Genomic DNA, 20,384 nt, shown 5'->3' with positions numbered 1-20,384 from the left:
CAAGGATTCACTCTTGTTTCATCATTTGTTTTCCAAGTCAACATGTCTCATTATTTCTGATTCCAAAACAGATTTTGTATTCGTTCTCTCCTTGTCGCACCAATAGAAGTGATTTGATTAAGTTCTCATCCTATCTCCTCAAGTCAGAAATTTTAATGGTGACAGGATTTTATCCTCAAGATGGCTGAATTTTGCTATCCTTGAGGAGTTAATTTATCTTCGCTCAAACTTTAATCCCAAACCACCATCTTTTTCCTTTCTCATCCATTCAATTCATCTCCAATTCAGTCATGTTGTAGTTTATGATTTAGTGTCATAGACCTAGGGCAGAAATAAAGGTAGCTTGAGGATTTTATCCTTGGGGATCTGCGAGAAATTTTTTACTCAAATTCATTACATGTCCAAACTTGTCTTGTAAAGCCACTTATCCCTCCTTTGATTTTCACCCTTCCTCCATAATACTTGACCTCTAGACTATGCTAAGCTGCCCATACTTAAGGTTTTTTTTCCTCAAACTCGTTACATGTCCAAACTTGTCATGTAAAGCCACTTATCCCTCCTTTGGTTTTCACCCTTCCTCCATGATACTCAACCATTTTCTGCCCTTCCAAGCATTCCTTCTCAAGACCAAGGGTTCAATTGATTTCAAGTAACTCTCCTCTTTCCTTGACTTCAAAAATTCAGATTTACATCCCTCTAATGCTTGGAGACTTGAAATTGCCACTAACTAAGACTTCTAAAATCCATCTACTCTTACCGCAAAGCAAAAAGAGGGGGTCCTCAATTGCAATGGGGTGATGGTGTGAAAACCTCAACTTTTATCTCTAAATATGATAATTTTATCTTTACTAAGTGATTTCGTCATTATGTCTGCAATCACCTCCTGTGAAGGGTGGTAATAAATGCAAATATCTTAGTATATCAACCAATTGTCGAATGTACTAGTGGTGAACCTTGATATGCATGGTGTAGGCATGATAGGTTATATACTTTGTCATCTTGAGGACTGCCTAATTATCACAAAAGAATGATGTCAATGTAGTTTATCAAGTTGAAATTTAAGCAATCATTTGTAATTACATTGCCGCACACCTTGTACTACCAATTTCCTAATAATTTGCTTCAATAGAAGTTAAGGAAATTGTATGTTGCAAGTTTCTTTTCCACAAAGTTTAGAAACTTTAGAGTAAAATAAATCCATTAAATAACTGAGAATCAATTGATCTAGCCAAATTGAAATTAATATAACCAAAATCTAGAGTGCTGATAAACAATGCCATAGGTGAGTGTTCGACATAATGAAGAACATATTTCCCAACTGGCCAGTGTTCTTCTCAAGACTTGGATACAAATGTAGAAAGATAGCTGACTACAAAACAGAAGTCTAACACAAGTCTAACTGACTGGTAGTAAAAATAAATCAAATTTACCCACTAGTTGAAGATATATTGGATCATTGAAAGTTGGTGAATCAGTTGAGAGTTTTTCTTCCTATGTTCCACAAATCGGGGATGAGAATAGGGGATGAGAAGGGATGCCCACTTGAATTTGTTTCTACATCGCTCGTTTAAGGAAAGCATTAATGTAACACAGGTATTGGGGGATGTGGGGATGGATTTTTGGGGCGTGCAAAAACAAGGCTTCAATTTTGGGATGCCAGGGAGGTGGAAATGCTAGTTATGCAATGATGTGTAATATAAGAACTAATAATACTAAATACTTGAACATAGAAAAATTGGGCATACTGAATACTATATACTTGAGCATTGAAGTTTTCATTTTGAATATTGAATATCAAACTGCTAGATGCTATTAAAATTTTGAAGTTCAAATTATTGACAAATAGAAGTATTCCAATTTATATTATACCAGAAATATCATAAAGATGATTACAATCAGTAACATGATATCAAAACAAGTACAAAATTATGTCAAAATGTAGTGAAGAGAGGCCTCTAATCATCCCCCAAGGAAAACTCCTCATCATTGGAAATGGTGGACTCCTCATGTTTATGTTCTACCAAAGGAACAATAACCAGTCCTATATTTGCAGCTGCTATAGTCTCATCCTCATCAATCTGTGATGGCTCCTTTGGCTCTACATCCCATCATGTTGTTGAGCTCTCCATATACATGTTTGTCTTACAATTCATGATACGCAAGGTAATGTCTACAACCACTAGCTTCTTTGCTCTCCATAAGGAAAGTTTGTTCCTTGTAATACAGTGGATGAAGCTGTAAGTGGACCAGTTCCTCTCTACAATTGAAGAACTAGAAACCTGAGATAGAAAACATTTGGCTAGTGTGGTAATGTTTGACCTCTGTAATCCATGGCATTTCCACCACAAAATTGGATGCTCCTGAGCCATAGTTTTGATATCCATCTTTTCCGCATCGGAAAACCTATAAGAGTGGCAAGTTTTGTCCACTTAGTGCAAATATTGCGAACAATTTTATTATAATATATCGTACCAGTGGACTTGAAGAACCCTGCCTTCACCTTATCATCCTAAAGTGGTGTAACTTTACTAGGCCTAGCCATGTACAACTTAAGATTCATGACATAAGGAACTATGTGCAAAGGAGTGTTTACCTTGTCCCATTTGTGTTGAATGATTGGCTAAATGTGCTTATTGTTGAATTCTGAAGTGAGGTCCTCTCACACAACTTCCCTCATCTAGCCAAGCATATAGAATCATTGCATTCACACACCTCTCGAAGGTTAGGTGCACCCCCACCCCATATCAGATGACGTAGAAAACTGGGGTGATGATAGAGATTATATTTTGCATCACTCCAAAATGCATCTCTCTTCACTATCTCGTTCACTCTCCTCCCTTGTGCTATCTTGGCTCCATCTCACAATTTTCATTTTTGCATCATAACCATGAGCTGTAGTGGCTCTTGCAACTCAAGCATTTTCTCCAAATGAATGAAATAGGATACATACCTGGTCTCAATTGGTTTCAAGAACTCCTTCACAAAGCTCTTGAAGACTATATATGAAGTTTGGTGGTTGCAGATATACATCTGCACATCTCATGCATCGCTGGCCACTCCGCTAGTCCAGTCAATCTTCCCCATGTCCTTGATTGCATTGTTCATGGCATGCACACAACATGGAATCCCAACGAATATGTCTATATGCTTCTCTATAACTCTACACATGTGTTGCATTTGTTACTACTTGGAGCACATTTTGTGGCCCAACCTTCTCAATAACTTCTCTAAGGTCTTGAAACTAAAAATCAACATCTTTTTTGGACTGAAAAATTAAGCACCCCCAAAAATTATGGGTCCTTTGTTCATGTAACTATGATGTTGATGCATGGACAATGGCTAATGTCTGTCCACCCATCCATAACTATGCTGCATCCAGATTCATTTCAACATGCCTTCATTACTCCATCAAAATATTGATCTTGGTATAATCAGTATTCCAAGATCGTTGTCCTTAACTTGTGCTCACCTGGTGGTATAAATGATGTTCTCCCCTTTGCCACAATCAATATCATCTCTTTATAATAAGGAGAATAGGCTACATGCAATAGTATGCCATTGACAAAGAAGAACCTACTAATGGAATCTTCTATTTGATTGATCCTTCAAATGCACATTGAAAAAATCAGCTATGGGGTTACTTCTTGCCTTGCGGTTTTCCTGGCCACTGCTCTTCCTTGCTGAACTTTGAGTGATGAAGCTCCTAAGGCTGACCCTAAGAGCATTCTTGCTTTGTGATGCATGCCACAAGTGGAAGTATGTGGTTGCTGCTATAATTGCTGAATTACGTGAATTGTTGCCTAATATACAAAGTGGTAGGCAATACAACTGCACTATTCTCAAGCACACCCCAAAGCTTGTTATCTCAATTCTGTACTTGACATTTTTGGCATCCATACAAAATTAAATGTACTCACACCATGTCCTGTCCAGAAGAACAAGTGTGCATTAACTCTAGTAACACCACAAAGATTGCCATTTCCATTTTCTTGTGCCACCATTTGTTGGTGTTGGGGCTGTTACTCTCTTTACAAATTGTTTCAGAAGAGACCTAGGATCATAAGGACCCCTAGCAAACTATGTCAAAAGTTGAGGGGCAATTTATAGAAGGTGGTTTACTAGCAATAATTTTCTTCTCATGCTCAAGTTCATAATCTGATAGACCTGCACCCTCAAACTGAACTTCCATATCATCTCCACTAATATCATGAATATGAGAGTTCATCTTGACACTGCATTTCACAAAATAAAATTTTTTCAGCCTAATTGGTAATTAAAAATTTTTAAAATAAATTATTAAGAGGCTAGTTTCAGCCTAGGCTCTAGTCTAGAAACAAAAAGAAACAACAAAAACAAAAAAATGAAAACACAAGTTAAAAAAGAAAAAAAAGAAAACACTTTCAACAATAGTTTAGAAAAAACATTCAACATTTTAAAAGAACTTGAAATTTACTTTTAGAAATAGAAGTAAGAAAAATAAAACGAAAAAATTCTAAAAACCTTACCTTACGCGTGATGAATCTCTTCAAGGAAGGTGTATATCTTCCTCCTCTTTCACTTCAATCACTGCTTGCACTCCTGCAATCTTTCTTTACACTCTTTTTCACTCTTCTCTATCAGCTGTAGAAAACAAGTTGAAATCCAATTGTGAGGAACTTTGAAGTTTGGAGGGGCTTCCGTAGGCTTGGAGTGGCCAAAAAGGGATCCACTTTTTAGGTTCAAATGGAACCCAAATAAGTTAAACAAATAAAGTTATCTCACTTTTTTTTTGCATTTTGACGTGACGACGGACGTGCAATCGTTTGTAGGATGTCTGAGGGAGGGAACTTTAATAAGTTAAACAAATAAAGTTATCTCATTTTTTTTTTGCATTTTGACATGACGACGGACGTGCAATCATTTGTAGGATGGTTGAGGGATGCTTGGGCATCCTTCAGACATCCTTGGTGTGTTTGACAATCCTTGCATCTCAACGACGACTTAATGGTAGGAAGGTAGCGGTTGGGGGACATGGAAATGTCATGTCCCTGTCTTAGGGATATCCTCAACTCAAGAACCAGGAGGGTGCGTCTCTATGTTGATTTTAAAATGTTTTCCAATGTTTTGGGGATGGAGGCAGGGGGATGATAGGGAATGTATTTCAGAGACATTTCCTAGAGGACCAAAGATAGGGAACATTCCCCCATGCAACATAAGTTTTTTCTCAAAATCATCATTTGGAGATTGTAGTTTAGTGTTTTACCTGAACTTCAAACTGCAATACTTGGAGATGATAGGTTACCTCATATTTGAAACTTTCTAGAATAGCTTTGGCATACTTAATTTGTGATGAAATCATATAAATATAGCATTTTTAAGTTGCCAAAATTGTACACTTTAACAATAATGTAGGAACTTGAGATGGCTCATCTAAAATAGAACAAAGGTTGAGTTTCAGTTTTTGAATAAGCTTTTTCTCAACAGCATTTCTTGGAGATTGTAGTTGAGAATTTTATTCCAAGTTCCAACTGCAATACTTGGAAGTGAAGGTTACTCTCATATTTGAAACTTTCTAGAATAGCTTTGGTATACTTAGTTTGTGATAAAATCATAGAACTATAGCATCTAAATTTGCCAAAATCCTACACATTGATAATAATGTAGGAACTTGAGATGGCTCATCTAAAATGGAACAATGGGTGAATTTCACTTTTTGAATACACTTGGCTTTGTTGCCTGTGATGGCAAGATTATTCTCCTAATTGTTCTTATCATATTATCTATGTCTTGTTGTTGTATGTTCCCTTCCATTCCATTGCACAGGCCTTTAAGGGTAGTACTGCTGCATTTTATTTGAAACAAGTTGTATGCCTGATTCAAGAGATCGATGTTGCATGCCTTCCTCTGTTGAATTAAAGGCAGTGTTCCATGGGATGCATCCCTTACCCAAACTGAAGCGTACGCAAAGATCTCAATGAATCTAATCTGTATTCCTGCTTTATATTGCTGCAGTCATTAACTCAAAGATAATTCGATTACAAATTCTATACCCAGAAAATAGAGAACATACGATGACAACTGCAGGTTATTAATGAATTACCACATCAAATATCGATGAGTATGGGGTTTGAGAATATCAGCAACATAATGCACTATTGGATGCTGGAACTACAGATCCAGGAGATTGATTCTCACTCATAAATATGTTATTAAAAATATATCGAATCAGTAACCGTTGTACTCTAAAGGTCAGAGCTACTGCAGTAGATGATGAACACGATTTGGATGCACCATTCAGAATCCTGTAGATTGGTGTTGATGCTGAGCAGGTCTCATCAATGATCCAGGCTGATTTTTGGCTTTGCTGTAATTTGTCCTGCGAGTTTGTAAAACTGTTTAACTTCTGGTCATGATCCTAGAAGAACCTCTGAGGGTTTTGTCTCAGAAGTTCAACATGCACAAGGCAAGTACTTCTACTGATCCGGATCCCATAAATGATGGAAATGCCAAAGCATATACTCAGTGATAAAAAACTGCTGAACAAAGGTTGGGTTTTTGCACTGCAGGTGAAGAGCCTGTGAAATTATTTTCCCAGCAGATTTGCAAGCTTGTAATGAATTTATAATTGTTCCAATACTTTTCAAATGAAAACATCCTCCCATATATAGAGGCAATAACACAAACCAGCTAACTCAAGTGAAATTATATTTATATTTATTTATTTATAATTAGAAAATACACTAGAGAAGAAGTCTATTCATTCTAACTGGGGCCACTATAGTCCACCCATTCCTGACATTGCTTGTCCTCAAGAAACTTTAGACTTGAATCCACACCTTCCCATGTTACCTGGTCTATATCCTCATGGGAATTTACTTCTATTGAATTTGTTCTTTTCCCAAACACCTATGACCTGGTTTCCATGACTCTCTGCATGTGAAACATGGCTTTTTCTTTCGCAACTCGTTATTAGACATCTCCATTTGATTGTTGCTTAGGTGGCAGCACAATTTTCTGAAAAAGATTTCTTTGATAGCGTAGGAGCTGCTTGCTTGAAACTCGACCTGTCTTTAGTCGGCGAATCTTCAAAACATAAAGCACTCTTGGCAGTTTCTTGCAAAGACTAGGATCAAATGCTCTTGCTCACGAAGTGGTTCAGGTAAGCCTCCTACAATGAAAAACATAAGCCTTTTTATCAAAACCTCAGAAATTATTACTGCAAGCTTGTGTAATTCTGCTACATGATCTTCCATCTTTCCTGTCTGCTTCAGGCATGCGTGTTAAATTTATGACCTGATAATCACCAGGACTGATAGTGCAGATTGTACTAGATCTTCTAGGTTCTAAATATCTACGTAAGGCTTTGTATTTATACTCCTATGTTTCTCCTCTAGGCGGCAACTTCCCAAGATTTGTTAATATTAAACAAAGAAACTAACACAATGTGTTAGTTATTATTTAATGTTAGTTTATCTTGCATATTGCCGGTTTTTGATGAAGAGTTATAAAGCCAACCAAGGAAAGGGACATGCCCTTTGTGGGTTACGTCCTTTGGTCTAGATATTTATAGGGGCGGTGATGCAGTTTTGAAGGACACACAAACATAATCAAGTCTGTTCCTTCAAGCATCTATATCCAGCAAATTTAAATCAGTGTTACTCCAATTCAATCAAAGATTGATTTTAGATTATTGGATCTACATTAAAGATAGGTGTCTACTTCCTCAACATTCAGAATATTTAGAAGACCATTCTCAGCATTGAAAGACTGAATTAAAAGTCTGATTCAGAGATAAGGAATTAGCAGAATCTTTACATGGTATCAGAGCTCTGGTATTCAAACCTAGCTCTGCTAAATTCAAACCATTGGTGATAACTCAGAACACTCTGTTGAAGGAATTGGAAATTGTACTTTGAAACTAAAATCAGGAATACTCTTCTTCTTAAAGGTGTACTCTATGTACCAGGAATTAAAGAAACCTAATCTCAATTACAACACTTGAAGATGATGGGCACAATGTTGCATTTGTGGATGGCAAAGTATTAACTTGGGCTAAGAACTCCTCTATCAAGAAAGCAAAGTTAATTGGTCAAAGAAAAGGATATTTGTATGAATTGAATACAGAACCTAGTCGTTATATTCAAGCCCTAGCTCACGAAGCTGTAGATACAAATGAAATATGGCACAAAAGATTAGGGCATCTAAATTTCAAAACTTTATCAACTATGGAGAAGATGGTTACTGGATTACCTAAACTAAATAAAGACCACTCAAGTATTTGCAAAGGGTGTGCTCTGGGTAAGAACACCAGAAGTCCCTTTCATGATAGTACTAAGAAAAAAATAATGTACTAGAATTAATTCATTCAGATTTATGTGGACCTATGTCTATTCCTTCTCTTGGAGGATTCTGGTATTATATCTTTTTCATAGATGACTTCTCTAGGAAAACATGGATTTACTTTTTAAAATGCAAGGAATCAGAAGAAATCCTACAAAGATTTAAAGAATTCAAAACATTAACTAAAATTTTTTCAGGGCATAAAATTAAAACCCTTAGAACTGATAACAGAGGAGAATATACCTCAGAGTTGTTTAAAAAGTTTTGTAAAGAATCAGGGATTAAGAGGGAGTACATTGTTCTTTATAATCCAGAACAAAATGGGGTAGCAAAAAGAAAGAATAGGACAATTTTAGAAGCTGCTAGAGCTATGATTTGTGACCAAAATCTAGAATATTATCTTTGGGCAGAAGCTTCTTGTACTGCTGTATATATTCAAAACAGAAGCCCTCACTCCTATCTTAAAAGATAAAACCCCTGAAGAAGTATTTACTAAAGTAAAACCCAATATAAGTCATCTTAGAATCTTTGGGTGTCTTGTATATATTCATGTTCCAAAATTTTACATCCCAATTTTTGACCTAGCTTGAAATATAGCTGTTGAGGTTCGTATGAAGTTAGTTGGCAGTTTAATTTGATATAATCTGGCAAAATGGTAAGATGGTTGTTATGATTTCAAGTGAAGATGACATGTTAGTTGATCGTTAATCGCGAATTCATGGAATTAAGATGAAAGGTTAACTGTTATGATTATTTATGACTAAATAATTTATAATCTAACTACGGAGAAATTCCTTGCAGGGAATTTGTCGAAGGGGTGGAAGCATTGTCAGAAAAGAATTAGGTAGGAGCATCACCATCACTGAGCAGATGGGTAAAAGGCCTAGTGATTCGGAACATAATACATTTGCGGGACCCGCATGAGCTATTTAATAAATAATTTAATTAAAATAATTGAGTTAAAATATAAAGCGTATCTTAAAGGATTTTAATTTATCATTTGTCATATTATTTTTAATAAAATATTTAACTATGTGCATTTAAATATAAAAAATAATAATAATTTGGCACCATTATCATTTAATGATTTAATAGTTGTACTTTATAATATTGTTCGAATTATAATAATTGTATTATTATAATCTTCGAATTTTAATCTTCCAATTCTATTCCCTTCTTTTATTATTCTTGCTTTTAACCGATTATTGTTTGGCATGTTTAATAGTATTTATGTTTTTAAATTCATATAGACTTCTTGGGAATTCGAATAGATTCTTGTAACTGCAAGAAGTCGTTAAGTCAGGCTCTTCTTTTAATTGAGCTTCATACCCGTAACGATTAATTATTCTATTTTTTTTATATCATTCCTTGCTACGGTAGCTCGGGGATCATCTAGTCTGAAAGTCGATGCACTTATCTGCTCTTACGTCTGTTCCAATACTCCTTTTCTTTGCATTCTTCTTCAGCTTCCTATTCTTTAGCAATCCAAGTTTCTTTGTAGCTGTTTGTAGAGATTGAATCCAGTTCTAATCATATATCCGCCTTGAGACAAATCAATATCATTTCCGCAAGCCACTGTGACGGCTTGAAACAAGTGTGGGCTCTTCTTAGAATTTGGTTATGGAGAAAGTCATGCAAGATAATCTAACTTATGAAATTCGTTTAATGCTTACCTTTGATTATATGATTGAAATTCCTTGAGCCGGCTGAATGGTATAGGGTAGAAGACCGATTGTATATAAGTCTACTGTACTTCAATATGAGTGTATCGTTTTTCCTTTGTAATTACAATTTGATGCTTGCATGAACCCTATCTCAATTATCTAAAGTTTGTCGTGTTCTTTGGAAGTTTGCCGACTGTCTTATACAATAACATTGCAATGATTATATTCAAAATCGTATTCCTTTTCTATTCTTTTCTTGAATGGTATTGCTCATGAAATTGCTCCTTTAGCTGACGTCTAAGTCATTGGGTTTCATAGTAACAACATAGAATGCTATGTCTCCATTTCAAACAACGAGTTTGTCATGTATCTTGATCTGACATTTTTATTTGTGATACATAATACAGTTAATAAAGTTTGATGCCTCCCTTTCTCTGATTTGAGATTGCCGTATTTCTTTATATGAGAAAAGATAAATATCTCCGAAAGTCTTTTATAAATCAAGACAAAAGAGTAACATTCCAGTATTAAATCATTACAAATGTCTTCTTAAGTGAACACCAAGGAATTCACCAGGCACAATGCCAGAGTATGGTGAAGAAGGTGTGAAGTATCGCAGTGAAAATAATTTGATAGCACCATGGAGTCACCGACTTGCTGGCTTGAAATAGGTGAAGAGGTGCAGAGTATCTACAATAAACAAGAGTGTTATCAGAATGAGATAATAACATGATAATTAAATAATACAGTAGCTCATGCATATTTCACTCATGAAGAATGTTGTCAAGAATGTTGTGAAATAATGGTTTTATAAAATCTTCTTGAATAATTGTTAGAGCCGTCTGTTCTGAGAATTCCTAATACCTGGGACTCACTTGGTTTTGTAACCAAGAAGATGGGTGATGAGGTGTGAGAAAGGAATCATCAATAATATGAACCAGTATCAGTTATGACATTTCAATTTTTATCATTTAATATGAAATAATTAATAGCTCATGCATATTCTTGTTATGGTGATCTCCTGCTGCCAAGTCGTATGGCATGTTATATATCATGATGCCTATTGGATGGTAAGATGTTTCCTATTAATTCTGGGTAGGGAGGGCCTTTCTTGTTAAAGATCGTGCGGGGATATGTTGTGGTCCGAGGTTGAGTGGTTAAGCCCTTGACAATGTTTCACCTCACTCAAGATGTCGGACATGAGACAGATAGAGATAAGCTATGCATTCAATTGTTTATCAGAAACAGGTATTATCATTTTTATTTATGAGGTAAGATTGAATTGAGTTAAATTCATTGTTATCATTATTTTACACCTAGATAGATTTGTGATTTGTTTTAATTTATATGAATATCAAATATAAGTATTTATCTAATCTTGAGAAACTATCACAGTTAAGCAATTCGGATGGAATGGAATCTGAAGCCCTAATTGATTGAGAGATGACTGGAATCCTAATTGATATAGCGGTATCAAAAGTCCTAATTGAATCCGTGGTTGTGGAAGCTCTATTTGAATCAGGAGTATTAGAAGCCCTAATTGAATCCGTGGTTGCGGAAGCCCTATTTGAATTAGTGGTATCAAAAGCCCCAATTGAATTCGTGGTATTGGAAGCCCTAGTTGAATCCGTGGTTGCGGAAGCCCTAAGTGATATAGCAGTATCAGAAGCCCTAAATGAACCAATGGTAAATGATGCCCTAATTGACATAGCAGTATGTGATGCCCTAATTTAAAATATAGTGGTATTTAATTGTAATTATCATTTGATTTTAAGATAGTGGTTTGTAGATGATAGTCATCATATGAAATTGTTATAGTGTATTTGTGGACTAACTCGGGTGGTTGCAGAAGCATCCTTTGTTTGATTTCGATCTCAGTTTTCTGAGGTATGTGGTTTTCAATTTCTATAGTAATTTCATTTGAAGGTATTTCAAGTTTATAGTTAAGAAATTTTGTCTAACTGATTTTAATGGTAAATCTTATTCACATGAACATGAATGATATAACTGTCTTCCTATGAAACGAAGTAATAACTGTGTTCTTTGAGCATGATATTTGTTAATTTAGACCTGGGAAAACCGAATGTTACACAAAAGAAAAGAGAACAAAGTTAGAACTCTCTGGGAGGAAAGACATTTTTGTAGGGTATAGTGAAACATCTAAGGCATATAGGATTTTCATACCTGGACAGAAAAGTATTAAACTTAGTAAGGATGTAATCTTTGAAGAAGATCTTGCATTCAAAAGAGCCATAAGTTCTGATGAACCTTCTCCTTTGTCTAGTTTTGAAAGACATAGTGAATCTGGGTCCCAAAGGGAGAACTTAGAAGAAATTGAAGATGAAATTCAAAATATGAACCTTGAAGAAAATTCAAAGAAGAGACCACTTTGGGCCATTAAAACAGTTGAAGCATCGCAAGACTTTGCTGCACCTTCCAGAACAGTCAGGGAAAGCAAAAGACCTAAAAGATTCTCTGGTTATACAACAAATGTGAGTGATTTATCCAATACAGAGCCAACCAATCCTTTTGATGCTATTAAACATACAACGTGGAAATAAGCTATGATAGAAGAATACCAATCTATTATGAAAAATGATGTTTGGGAGATTGTTCCAAGACCTAAAGGAAAATCTGTTGTTTCTTTCAAATGGATATTTAAAATAAACATGTTGCTGACAGTAGTATTGAGAGTATAAAGCCAGATTTGTGGTCAGAGGATTTTCTTAGAAAGAAGGGATTGATTATGAAGAAACCTTTGCTCCTGTTGCTAGATATACCTCCGTAAGAGCAGTCTTAGCAATTGCTGCATCAAAGGGATGGAAGGTACATCAAATGGATGTGAAAACAACATTTCTAAATGGGAAGATTTCAGAAGAAGTATATCTGGAGCAACCTGAAGGATTTGAAACTCATGATCTTAACGCTTTTGTTTGCACGCTCAAGAAAGCTCTCTATGGGCTTAAACAGGCTCCCAGGGCCTGGTATGAAAGAATTGATAAATATCTCACAAGCTTAGGATTCTCCAAGAATGAAGCTGATCCAAATTTATGTTATAAAAGAGATAAAGATGATATGGTCATTTTGATACTGTATGTTGATGATTTACTAATAATAGGTGACGATGACCTCATAGATCAGTGTAAGAAAGATCTAACTAGAGAATTCGAAATGAAAGATTTGGGACTCCTTCATTACTTCCTAGGATTGGAAGTACGACAAAATTTTGATAGCATTATACTAAATCAAGGAAAGTATACATCAGACATTTTGAAGAGATTTGGAATGTGGAATTGTAAACCTATGTCTTCTCCAATGGAGACTAATCTACATAAACTTAAGGAAGCAGCAGCAGAATCACCTTCCATAGATTCTACTCTCTACAGACAAATGATTGGGTCCCTTATGTACTTAGTAAATACAAGACCGGATATTTGCTATGCAATTAGTGCCTTAAGTCAGTTTATGCGTGAACCAAAGGAGATTCACCTAGTTGCGGTTATACACATTATGAGATACTTACAAGGCACTCTTAATTTTGGACTCAAATATGAGAAAGTTGCTTTAGACTTGCATGGATTCACCGAGTCAGATTGGGTGGAAGTGTTAAAGACAGAGAAAGTACTTCAGGATGCTGTTTCAGTTTAGGATTAGGTATGATATCTTGGATATGCAGAAAGCAGTCTTTAGTAGCTCAGAGCTCCACATAAGCCGAACACATTGTAGCAGTGATGGCCTCTCGAGAAGCAGTCTGGCTGAGGAAGTTACTTGTGGGATTGTTTGGGCAAGCCATGAATCCTACGATTATTCATTGTGATAATTAGAGTTCCATCAAGCCCTTAGTGAATCTAGTTTTCCATGATAGGTCCAAACATATTGAAATTCTTTACCATTATGTAAGAGATATGGTAGACAAAAATTCTGTACAATTGGAATACATTTGCACTGCAGATCAGACAACAGGCATACTCACCAGACCTCTATCTAGAGTGAAGATGGAACATTTTAGGAGGAGACTTGCTATGGTTGAGTTGTAATCCATTTGTACTCTTTTGATTATTAATAAAATAATTTTATTTTGTCAGGCTATTGATTGTTATGGGCTCCACCATGTGTATTCATTTTTTAAAGAGGTGACGATCTTTGAAATAATGAACACTAGTATAAAAGGCATTATGAGAGATGACGAACTCTTAGATAATGTCATGGTTACCAGGAGACCCGTCTCCCCCCTAAAAGTGGCGTCTCGGAGACCGAGACGCGTCTCGGAGACTTTTCGCGTCTCCGGAGACCTCAAAAAAGGTTGGAGACTTCATGACGAAGTCTCCTGAAGTCTCCCCGTCTCCTAATTCAAAAAGTGAAGTCTCCCCGAAGTCTCCTGATAAAATATAAATGTAAAATATAATATTAAATAATTTTATATATTTTAGCCCTCATTTAAATGTTTTTAATGCAAAAATCTAAGGTACTATATGAATTTTGTAACAACTGCTTGGTGATGTACGTCACCTACTGGAACACGATACAAGTCTAAGACAACATATTGGAAGCTGTGCAGGATTGCAGTAAAGATCCCAAATCACATAAATTTATGCGGCTGAGGAATTAGGGTGCAAAAACTGTTGTTAGTGCATTAGAAGATAGTATTACGTATGTTACAGAAATCTGATATGCAAATGCTTGATAATAGTATTATTCCTCATGAAAACCAAGCATCTATTTGCTGATAAAGACTCAGCGATAACAGTGATAGACTAGAGGTTTTATGTATGTTAACATGAATGTATTTGGTCCCATATTTCTGTTTTTTCAAGAGGATATCATGTTTCAATTTGATGTATAAGTCGTATTTGTTATTCGTACCTGTTTATCTGCTGTTGGCAATATCCTAGTACCAATATGGGAATCTTTGTTATTTGAATCTGTGTAACTGGAAAAAAAACACTATTACAAAATGATTTACTCCCTCTTAAACTAAGCAATCCTAACTCTTAGTTAGAAAATAGAAATCCTAAGTGTGTCTTTATGCATGCATCGATTTTGAATAATTCAATAATTTTCACAAATTTTTTGTAGCAATGCCAATTTGTCAGGTTTTAAAATCTATTTCAGTAATGTGCTTCTGTATCTGACCGCTTATTATTATTATAATCTTTGATAGTTTGACTCTATGAATCTATTTTAATTTTTAATGTGACAACACTAGTATTATTAATTTATTATTTACTTTAGTCTTTTAGTCTTACGGTATTACTATTTTGAAAATTTGAAATTTTGTATTTACTTTTAGTATTAGACTCTTTTAAGTTTAAACTATTAAAATTTAAAAAAAAAAAAAAAAAAAAAATATTGCCGTCTCCAAGTACCCCCGTCTCCTATTTGAAAAATTGCCGTACCAGTACCAGTACCAGTACCGGAGACCTCAAAGTCTCCCCGTCTCCCGGTGACCTTGGATAATGTGCTAAACAATAGATTTTACTGTAAGATCTAGACGAGTTTTAGATCATGTTGTGATGTTGACATTGCTATTTTCATGGGTCACAAATTGGATAAAGGAAGAATCTTAGTATTCTCCGGGTTTATCCTGTATTCTGGTAGACCTTAAAACTCAAGATCTTGTTGTGATATAGAAATACCAGTTTCTATGAAATCACAACTTGGATGAATGAAGAGAGTACTCTTCAGATTTATCCTGTATGATATCACTAGTAGCAGTGATTTGTCATACCACAGATTGAGTAATATGACATTGTGTTATGTGTTCTGTGATGTCACATACTTAGAAGATTTAGACAGATATAGAGTATTAATTCTTGCTTACTCATCTGTATTGATGTTGCTAGATATGATATCTCTTTGTGTGATTATCAAGTTAAGAGGGAGTGTTAAGTTTATAACCTGATAATCACCAGGTCTGATAGTGCAGATTGTACTAGATCTTCTAGGTTCTAAATATCTACGTAAGGCTTTGTATTTATACTCCTATGTTTCTCCTCTAGGCGGTGACTTTCCAAGATTTGTTAATATTAAACAGAGAAACTAACACAATGTGTTAGTTATTATTTAATGTTAGTTTATCTTGCATATCGCCAGTTTTCTATGAAGAGTTATAAAGCCCACCAAGGAAAGGGACATGCCCTTTGAGGGTGACGTCCTTTGGACTAGATATTTATAGGGGTGGTGATGCAGTTTTGAAGGACACACAAACATAATCAAGTCTGTTCCTTCAAGCATCTATATCCAGCAAATTTAAATCAGTGTTACTCCAATTCAATCAAAGATTGATTTTAGATTATTGGATCTGCATTAAACATAGGTGTCTACTTCCTCAACATTCAGAATATTTAGAAGACCATTCTCAGCATTTAAAGACTGAATTAGAAGTCTGATTCAGAGATAAGGAATTAGCAGAATCTTTACAATGCGAATTCTCTAAAAAAAGTTTCAAGATCTTTGGCTGAAGTCGTCTTCCAAGGCAGTGACAGAATTGTGCCCTTGGGTTATCATTCCATGGTACCACGTGAGCCACTTCCTCGAGATACAAGATGGCGAATTTAATGGCTTCTTCAAGCATTGGGTTCAATGAGAAATATGTATCTAATTTCCATAACCAAGCCCTTTCTGATGAGCTTCCAACTCCATCAGAGATTGGGACGATATTTCCCAATTGGTGTTGAATATCCTTCCTTTTTATACCCTTTCCCCCATGCCTTTTTGCTATCCTTATATCATAATAGCCCATGAAATTCAGATCTGCACGTATGACAGGGCTTAGGGCATAACACGCATCATTAAGTCTTTCCATGTCTTCCTCTAGATTCGGTTGCTCTTCTCCAATACCCCACAGCTCCTTTGTCAAGAAATTTAGCTTTGAACGTCATTGTATTAATTGAAATTCTCCCACCATTAGCTGAGGCTTTTTCACCAACAGCTGAAGGTTTTCCTCTACCAAGACTGCTTCCTTCAGCATAATATTTGAATGGGTTTACCAGCACTTATTTGCTGGCTCATTTCGCTTAAAAGTTGAACCATTTCAGTCATAGTATCCCACATGCTGTTATGAATCTATCTGGTCTACCTAATGAAATCTTGTGGTTATGCCTCTTCCCTATTACTCATTGCCTTCTTTTCTCTTTGCTTGTATCTCTGTTCCATGTTACTCATCAATCCACAGGTTGGAAGAAGGCCATGCTCTGGTACCACTGAAATGACCCAAGATCTGTACGAATCTGATCCTGCGGCAGTCGTTAACTCAAAGTCAAAGATAATCTGACTGCAAAGTGTATTCTAAGAAAACAGAGAACTTACAATGCTATCAACTTCAGATTATTAATGAATTACCACATCAGATATCAACATGTACACAGTCCCGAATATCAACAGTATAATACACCTTTGAAACTACAGTCCAGGAGGTTGATTCTCATTCAGATAATGATATCACATAAATTTATTGAATACTGGTAATTTGACCTTGCATAAAGATGTTCTCAACTTCTCAGTAATGGTTATATATTTACACTCTACAGGCCAGAGTCACTGCTGTAGATGATGAATGTTATATTGATAGGATGCCATTAGAGAGGTGTCATTCACATACCTTTTGAAAGCTGTTTATACTTACCAGGTCCCATCAATGGTATAGGCTGGTTCTTTGGCTTGCTATAATTCCTCATGCAAGTGTGCAAATCCCTTACTCCTGGTCATGATCCTGGAAGAAGCTTTGAAGGTTTTGTCATAGAAACTCTGCATGCACAAGGCAAATGCTTCTACTGATCCAGATTTTGTAAATGATGGAAATTCCATAGCATATATTCCGTGATAAAAAAATTGTTAAACAAAGGTAGGGCTTTTGTCCTACGGTCTACCAATAAAGAGCCTCCGAGATTATCATCCTAGCAGACTTGCATGCCTGTAGCAAATTTGTAGTTGTCCTGATCCTTTTCAAATGAAAACATCCTCTCATATATCTAGGTAATAGCACAAACGAATAACAGGTTAATATTTAATAGTGTTTATTTTTCTTTTAATCCAAGTTGGCCAAACACAACCACCCAAAGATAAGCCGGCCCAAAAGGAAACAATGTAATTATTTAATAATGTTATTTGTTTAATGGTTTATTTATATTTATTATTTATTTTTAGAAAACATGCTAGCAAACGAGCTGTCTCATTCTAACTGGGCTTATCACACAAATTCTCACATTTTATGGTGTGTGATCTGTTTACAAAATAGGCCCTTGGAAAGAAACAAAAAAGCTTTTTCTCTTTTTATGCTGTATAGTTTCATCCAGCCTCTAGAGACTACCCATATGCTTGTCCCCTGACTGCATGTATAACAACTGGAGGTCATGCGTCAATTTGAGGTGAAGAACATGACCCCATAGATTTGGCCACTTCAAGAAGTCTGATGCTCTCACCAAGCAATAGTGTTGGAGAATTTCTTTTATATCGAGTGTAATGCAGCTCGTATAAATAACATTCTGATTTTGTCCCTTGCTTATAAGGATATTTGTATACTTTATAAACATGGGCATATTTACTGACTGGATGCCAAAAAATCAAGTTAGATTACTTGTCAGGGAATCAGATCCATAAATTATTACAGTTTCCTTTTACTGACCCCAAAAAAAGCCACGGCTTTTCAATTGTGCTCCTTTGGGAGTTCAATAGGTTGCTGATAATAATTAAGGTAGATTATCTACGTACCTCATTTCTTGAATCTTTACCATCTTATAATGCAAATTAGATTATAGTATGCATTGTAGTGTTACAGGAACTCTTAACAAGGGAATTTCCTTCTGGGGAAGTAGTATTATTTACAGTCACTCTCATATGACTTATCAATAATTTTAAATTTTCTTTTACTCTGGAAACCTTTTGCTTATATTGGTTTGGATGAAATTCTTTTATTGTCTTGCAGTGGCCTTCTTTTAAAGACATTGGCAGACGTCAAATACAAAAATCGCCATCTAACCCCTGTGGAGATTATATATAATGCAATTTGCTTTGTCATAGCTGTTGGTACTGCAATTGGCTTCACAATATATGCAAAAAGAGCTTTACGAAATATGCAGGAAAATGGTGAATCACATGAGGAGGTGGTTGAAAATGGTGGGTCTATCAGTTTGGTAGAAGTGGAGTCAGTTTCAGCAAGGCACTCAAACAGTTCAGCAATTGAGAGCTCTAGGATTGATTCTGCAAATGTACAAAATTGAATATACAACTGTGTTGGCATGGATCTAAGGAATAAACCTAGAGATACACACACACGCAACTGAGGTGGAATACAAAAAGCAGCATCCAGTAGGCATTTCACACCTTTTACAGGCTTACAGTGTAACATGTGCTTAATACAGAAAAAAGGATCAAACTGGTACTAGTCTTGAGGGTCATGCCTCATTTTTGCAAGTATATAATTTTGTAATCATACTTTTTAACAAGGGCCAAACTAAAGTTATTCACGGGTAGTTTACTGAAATTGACATTTCTTGTGTCATGCTCCATTTGTACTCGGTTCGTTGAGTGCTAGTGATATGTGAAGCCATGCAGAGTGGAACAAGAACTGAGTTTTATAGAGTTGGTCTACCTGGAGATTCCATAATTGTATGCTATACCAATCTTGAGATTATATTGATGTACAGATTCTGGACTCAAATGGAGCTATTGGAACAAAAGTACATTTCTAATTGTATCACTACTGTGATTTGATAACTGGTAGATGATCACAAAATATTCTTCTGTATTTTTCTGTGAAGTGGGACATTCACTTCTCCAATTTCTATCTACTTGATGCCTCACTGCCAAGCCAAGGTGTCTGGTTATTGAATAAACATTCTGAACTGGAAATTCAGTTGGAAGGTAAAGTTGATCATATGTTTTGCTCATGTTTTAAGGTAATTCATTTGGTAGCCATATTAAAAGGTTAAAATAAAATTTAAGAGTGGTTCATGATATTAAGATACTTGCATTTTCATGACTTCGTTTTTCCACCTGTCATATGCAATAGCCGTGTCTGGTTTTTGTCATTATTGTATAGGAAGCATTTTCACTTGATTATTATTTCTTATCCTGGTTATTGTCATGGAAAACTGTCACAAAAAATGATTTTCATTCCTAATGATATAATAGTATTTTAAGGATTCAGTACTACAAAAATTTGATACTCTACAAGGAATGTTTGTTGCATTTGTCCAATTGCAATGAACTACGGGCAATTATTGAGATTTAGAAGGGCATCAAAGCTTGCAATTTGATGCTTAATCCTGGGGTGCTTCAAAATTTTAATAACTTGCGTTGTATCTTTATTAATTGTGAGAGTGACACTTATTGCCAGCCCTAGCAATTCATCCATGAAATAGTAATTTGCTATTGTAGACAATTGAGCTTTACAGAAGTTTT

The 20,384-nt window shown here is 35.5% G+C and overlaps 1 protein-coding gene across 1 annotated transcript in view; it reads left to right on the top strand.

The window, feature by feature from the left end:
• LOC149559762 (SNARE associated Golgi protein family) overlaps positions 1–19,870 on the top strand; it is an 87,192-nt gene extending 67,322 nt beyond the window's left edge. Inside the window, exon 5 of the mRNA XM_089824274.1 lies at positions 18,907–19,870. Coding sequence (XP_089680400.1) covers positions 18,907–19,201 — 295 coding nt within the window. The 3' untranslated portion in view covers positions 19,202–19,870. The remainder of the gene's footprint in view (positions 1–18,906) is intronic.
• The last annotated feature ends 514 nt before the right edge of the window (positions 19,871–20,384 follow it).

This window comes from Cupressus sempervirens, chromosome 4, assembly GCF_028749045.1.
Source record: "Cupressus sempervirens isolate cs-2001-9-10 chromosome 4, ASM2874904v1, whole genome shotgun sequence".
Taxonomy (NCBI): Eukaryota; Viridiplantae; Streptophyta; class Pinopsida; order Cupressales; family Cupressaceae; genus Cupressus; species Cupressus sempervirens.
Note: the sequence above shows the minus strand (reverse complement) of the source record. Positions and strands in the feature narration are given on the sequence as shown.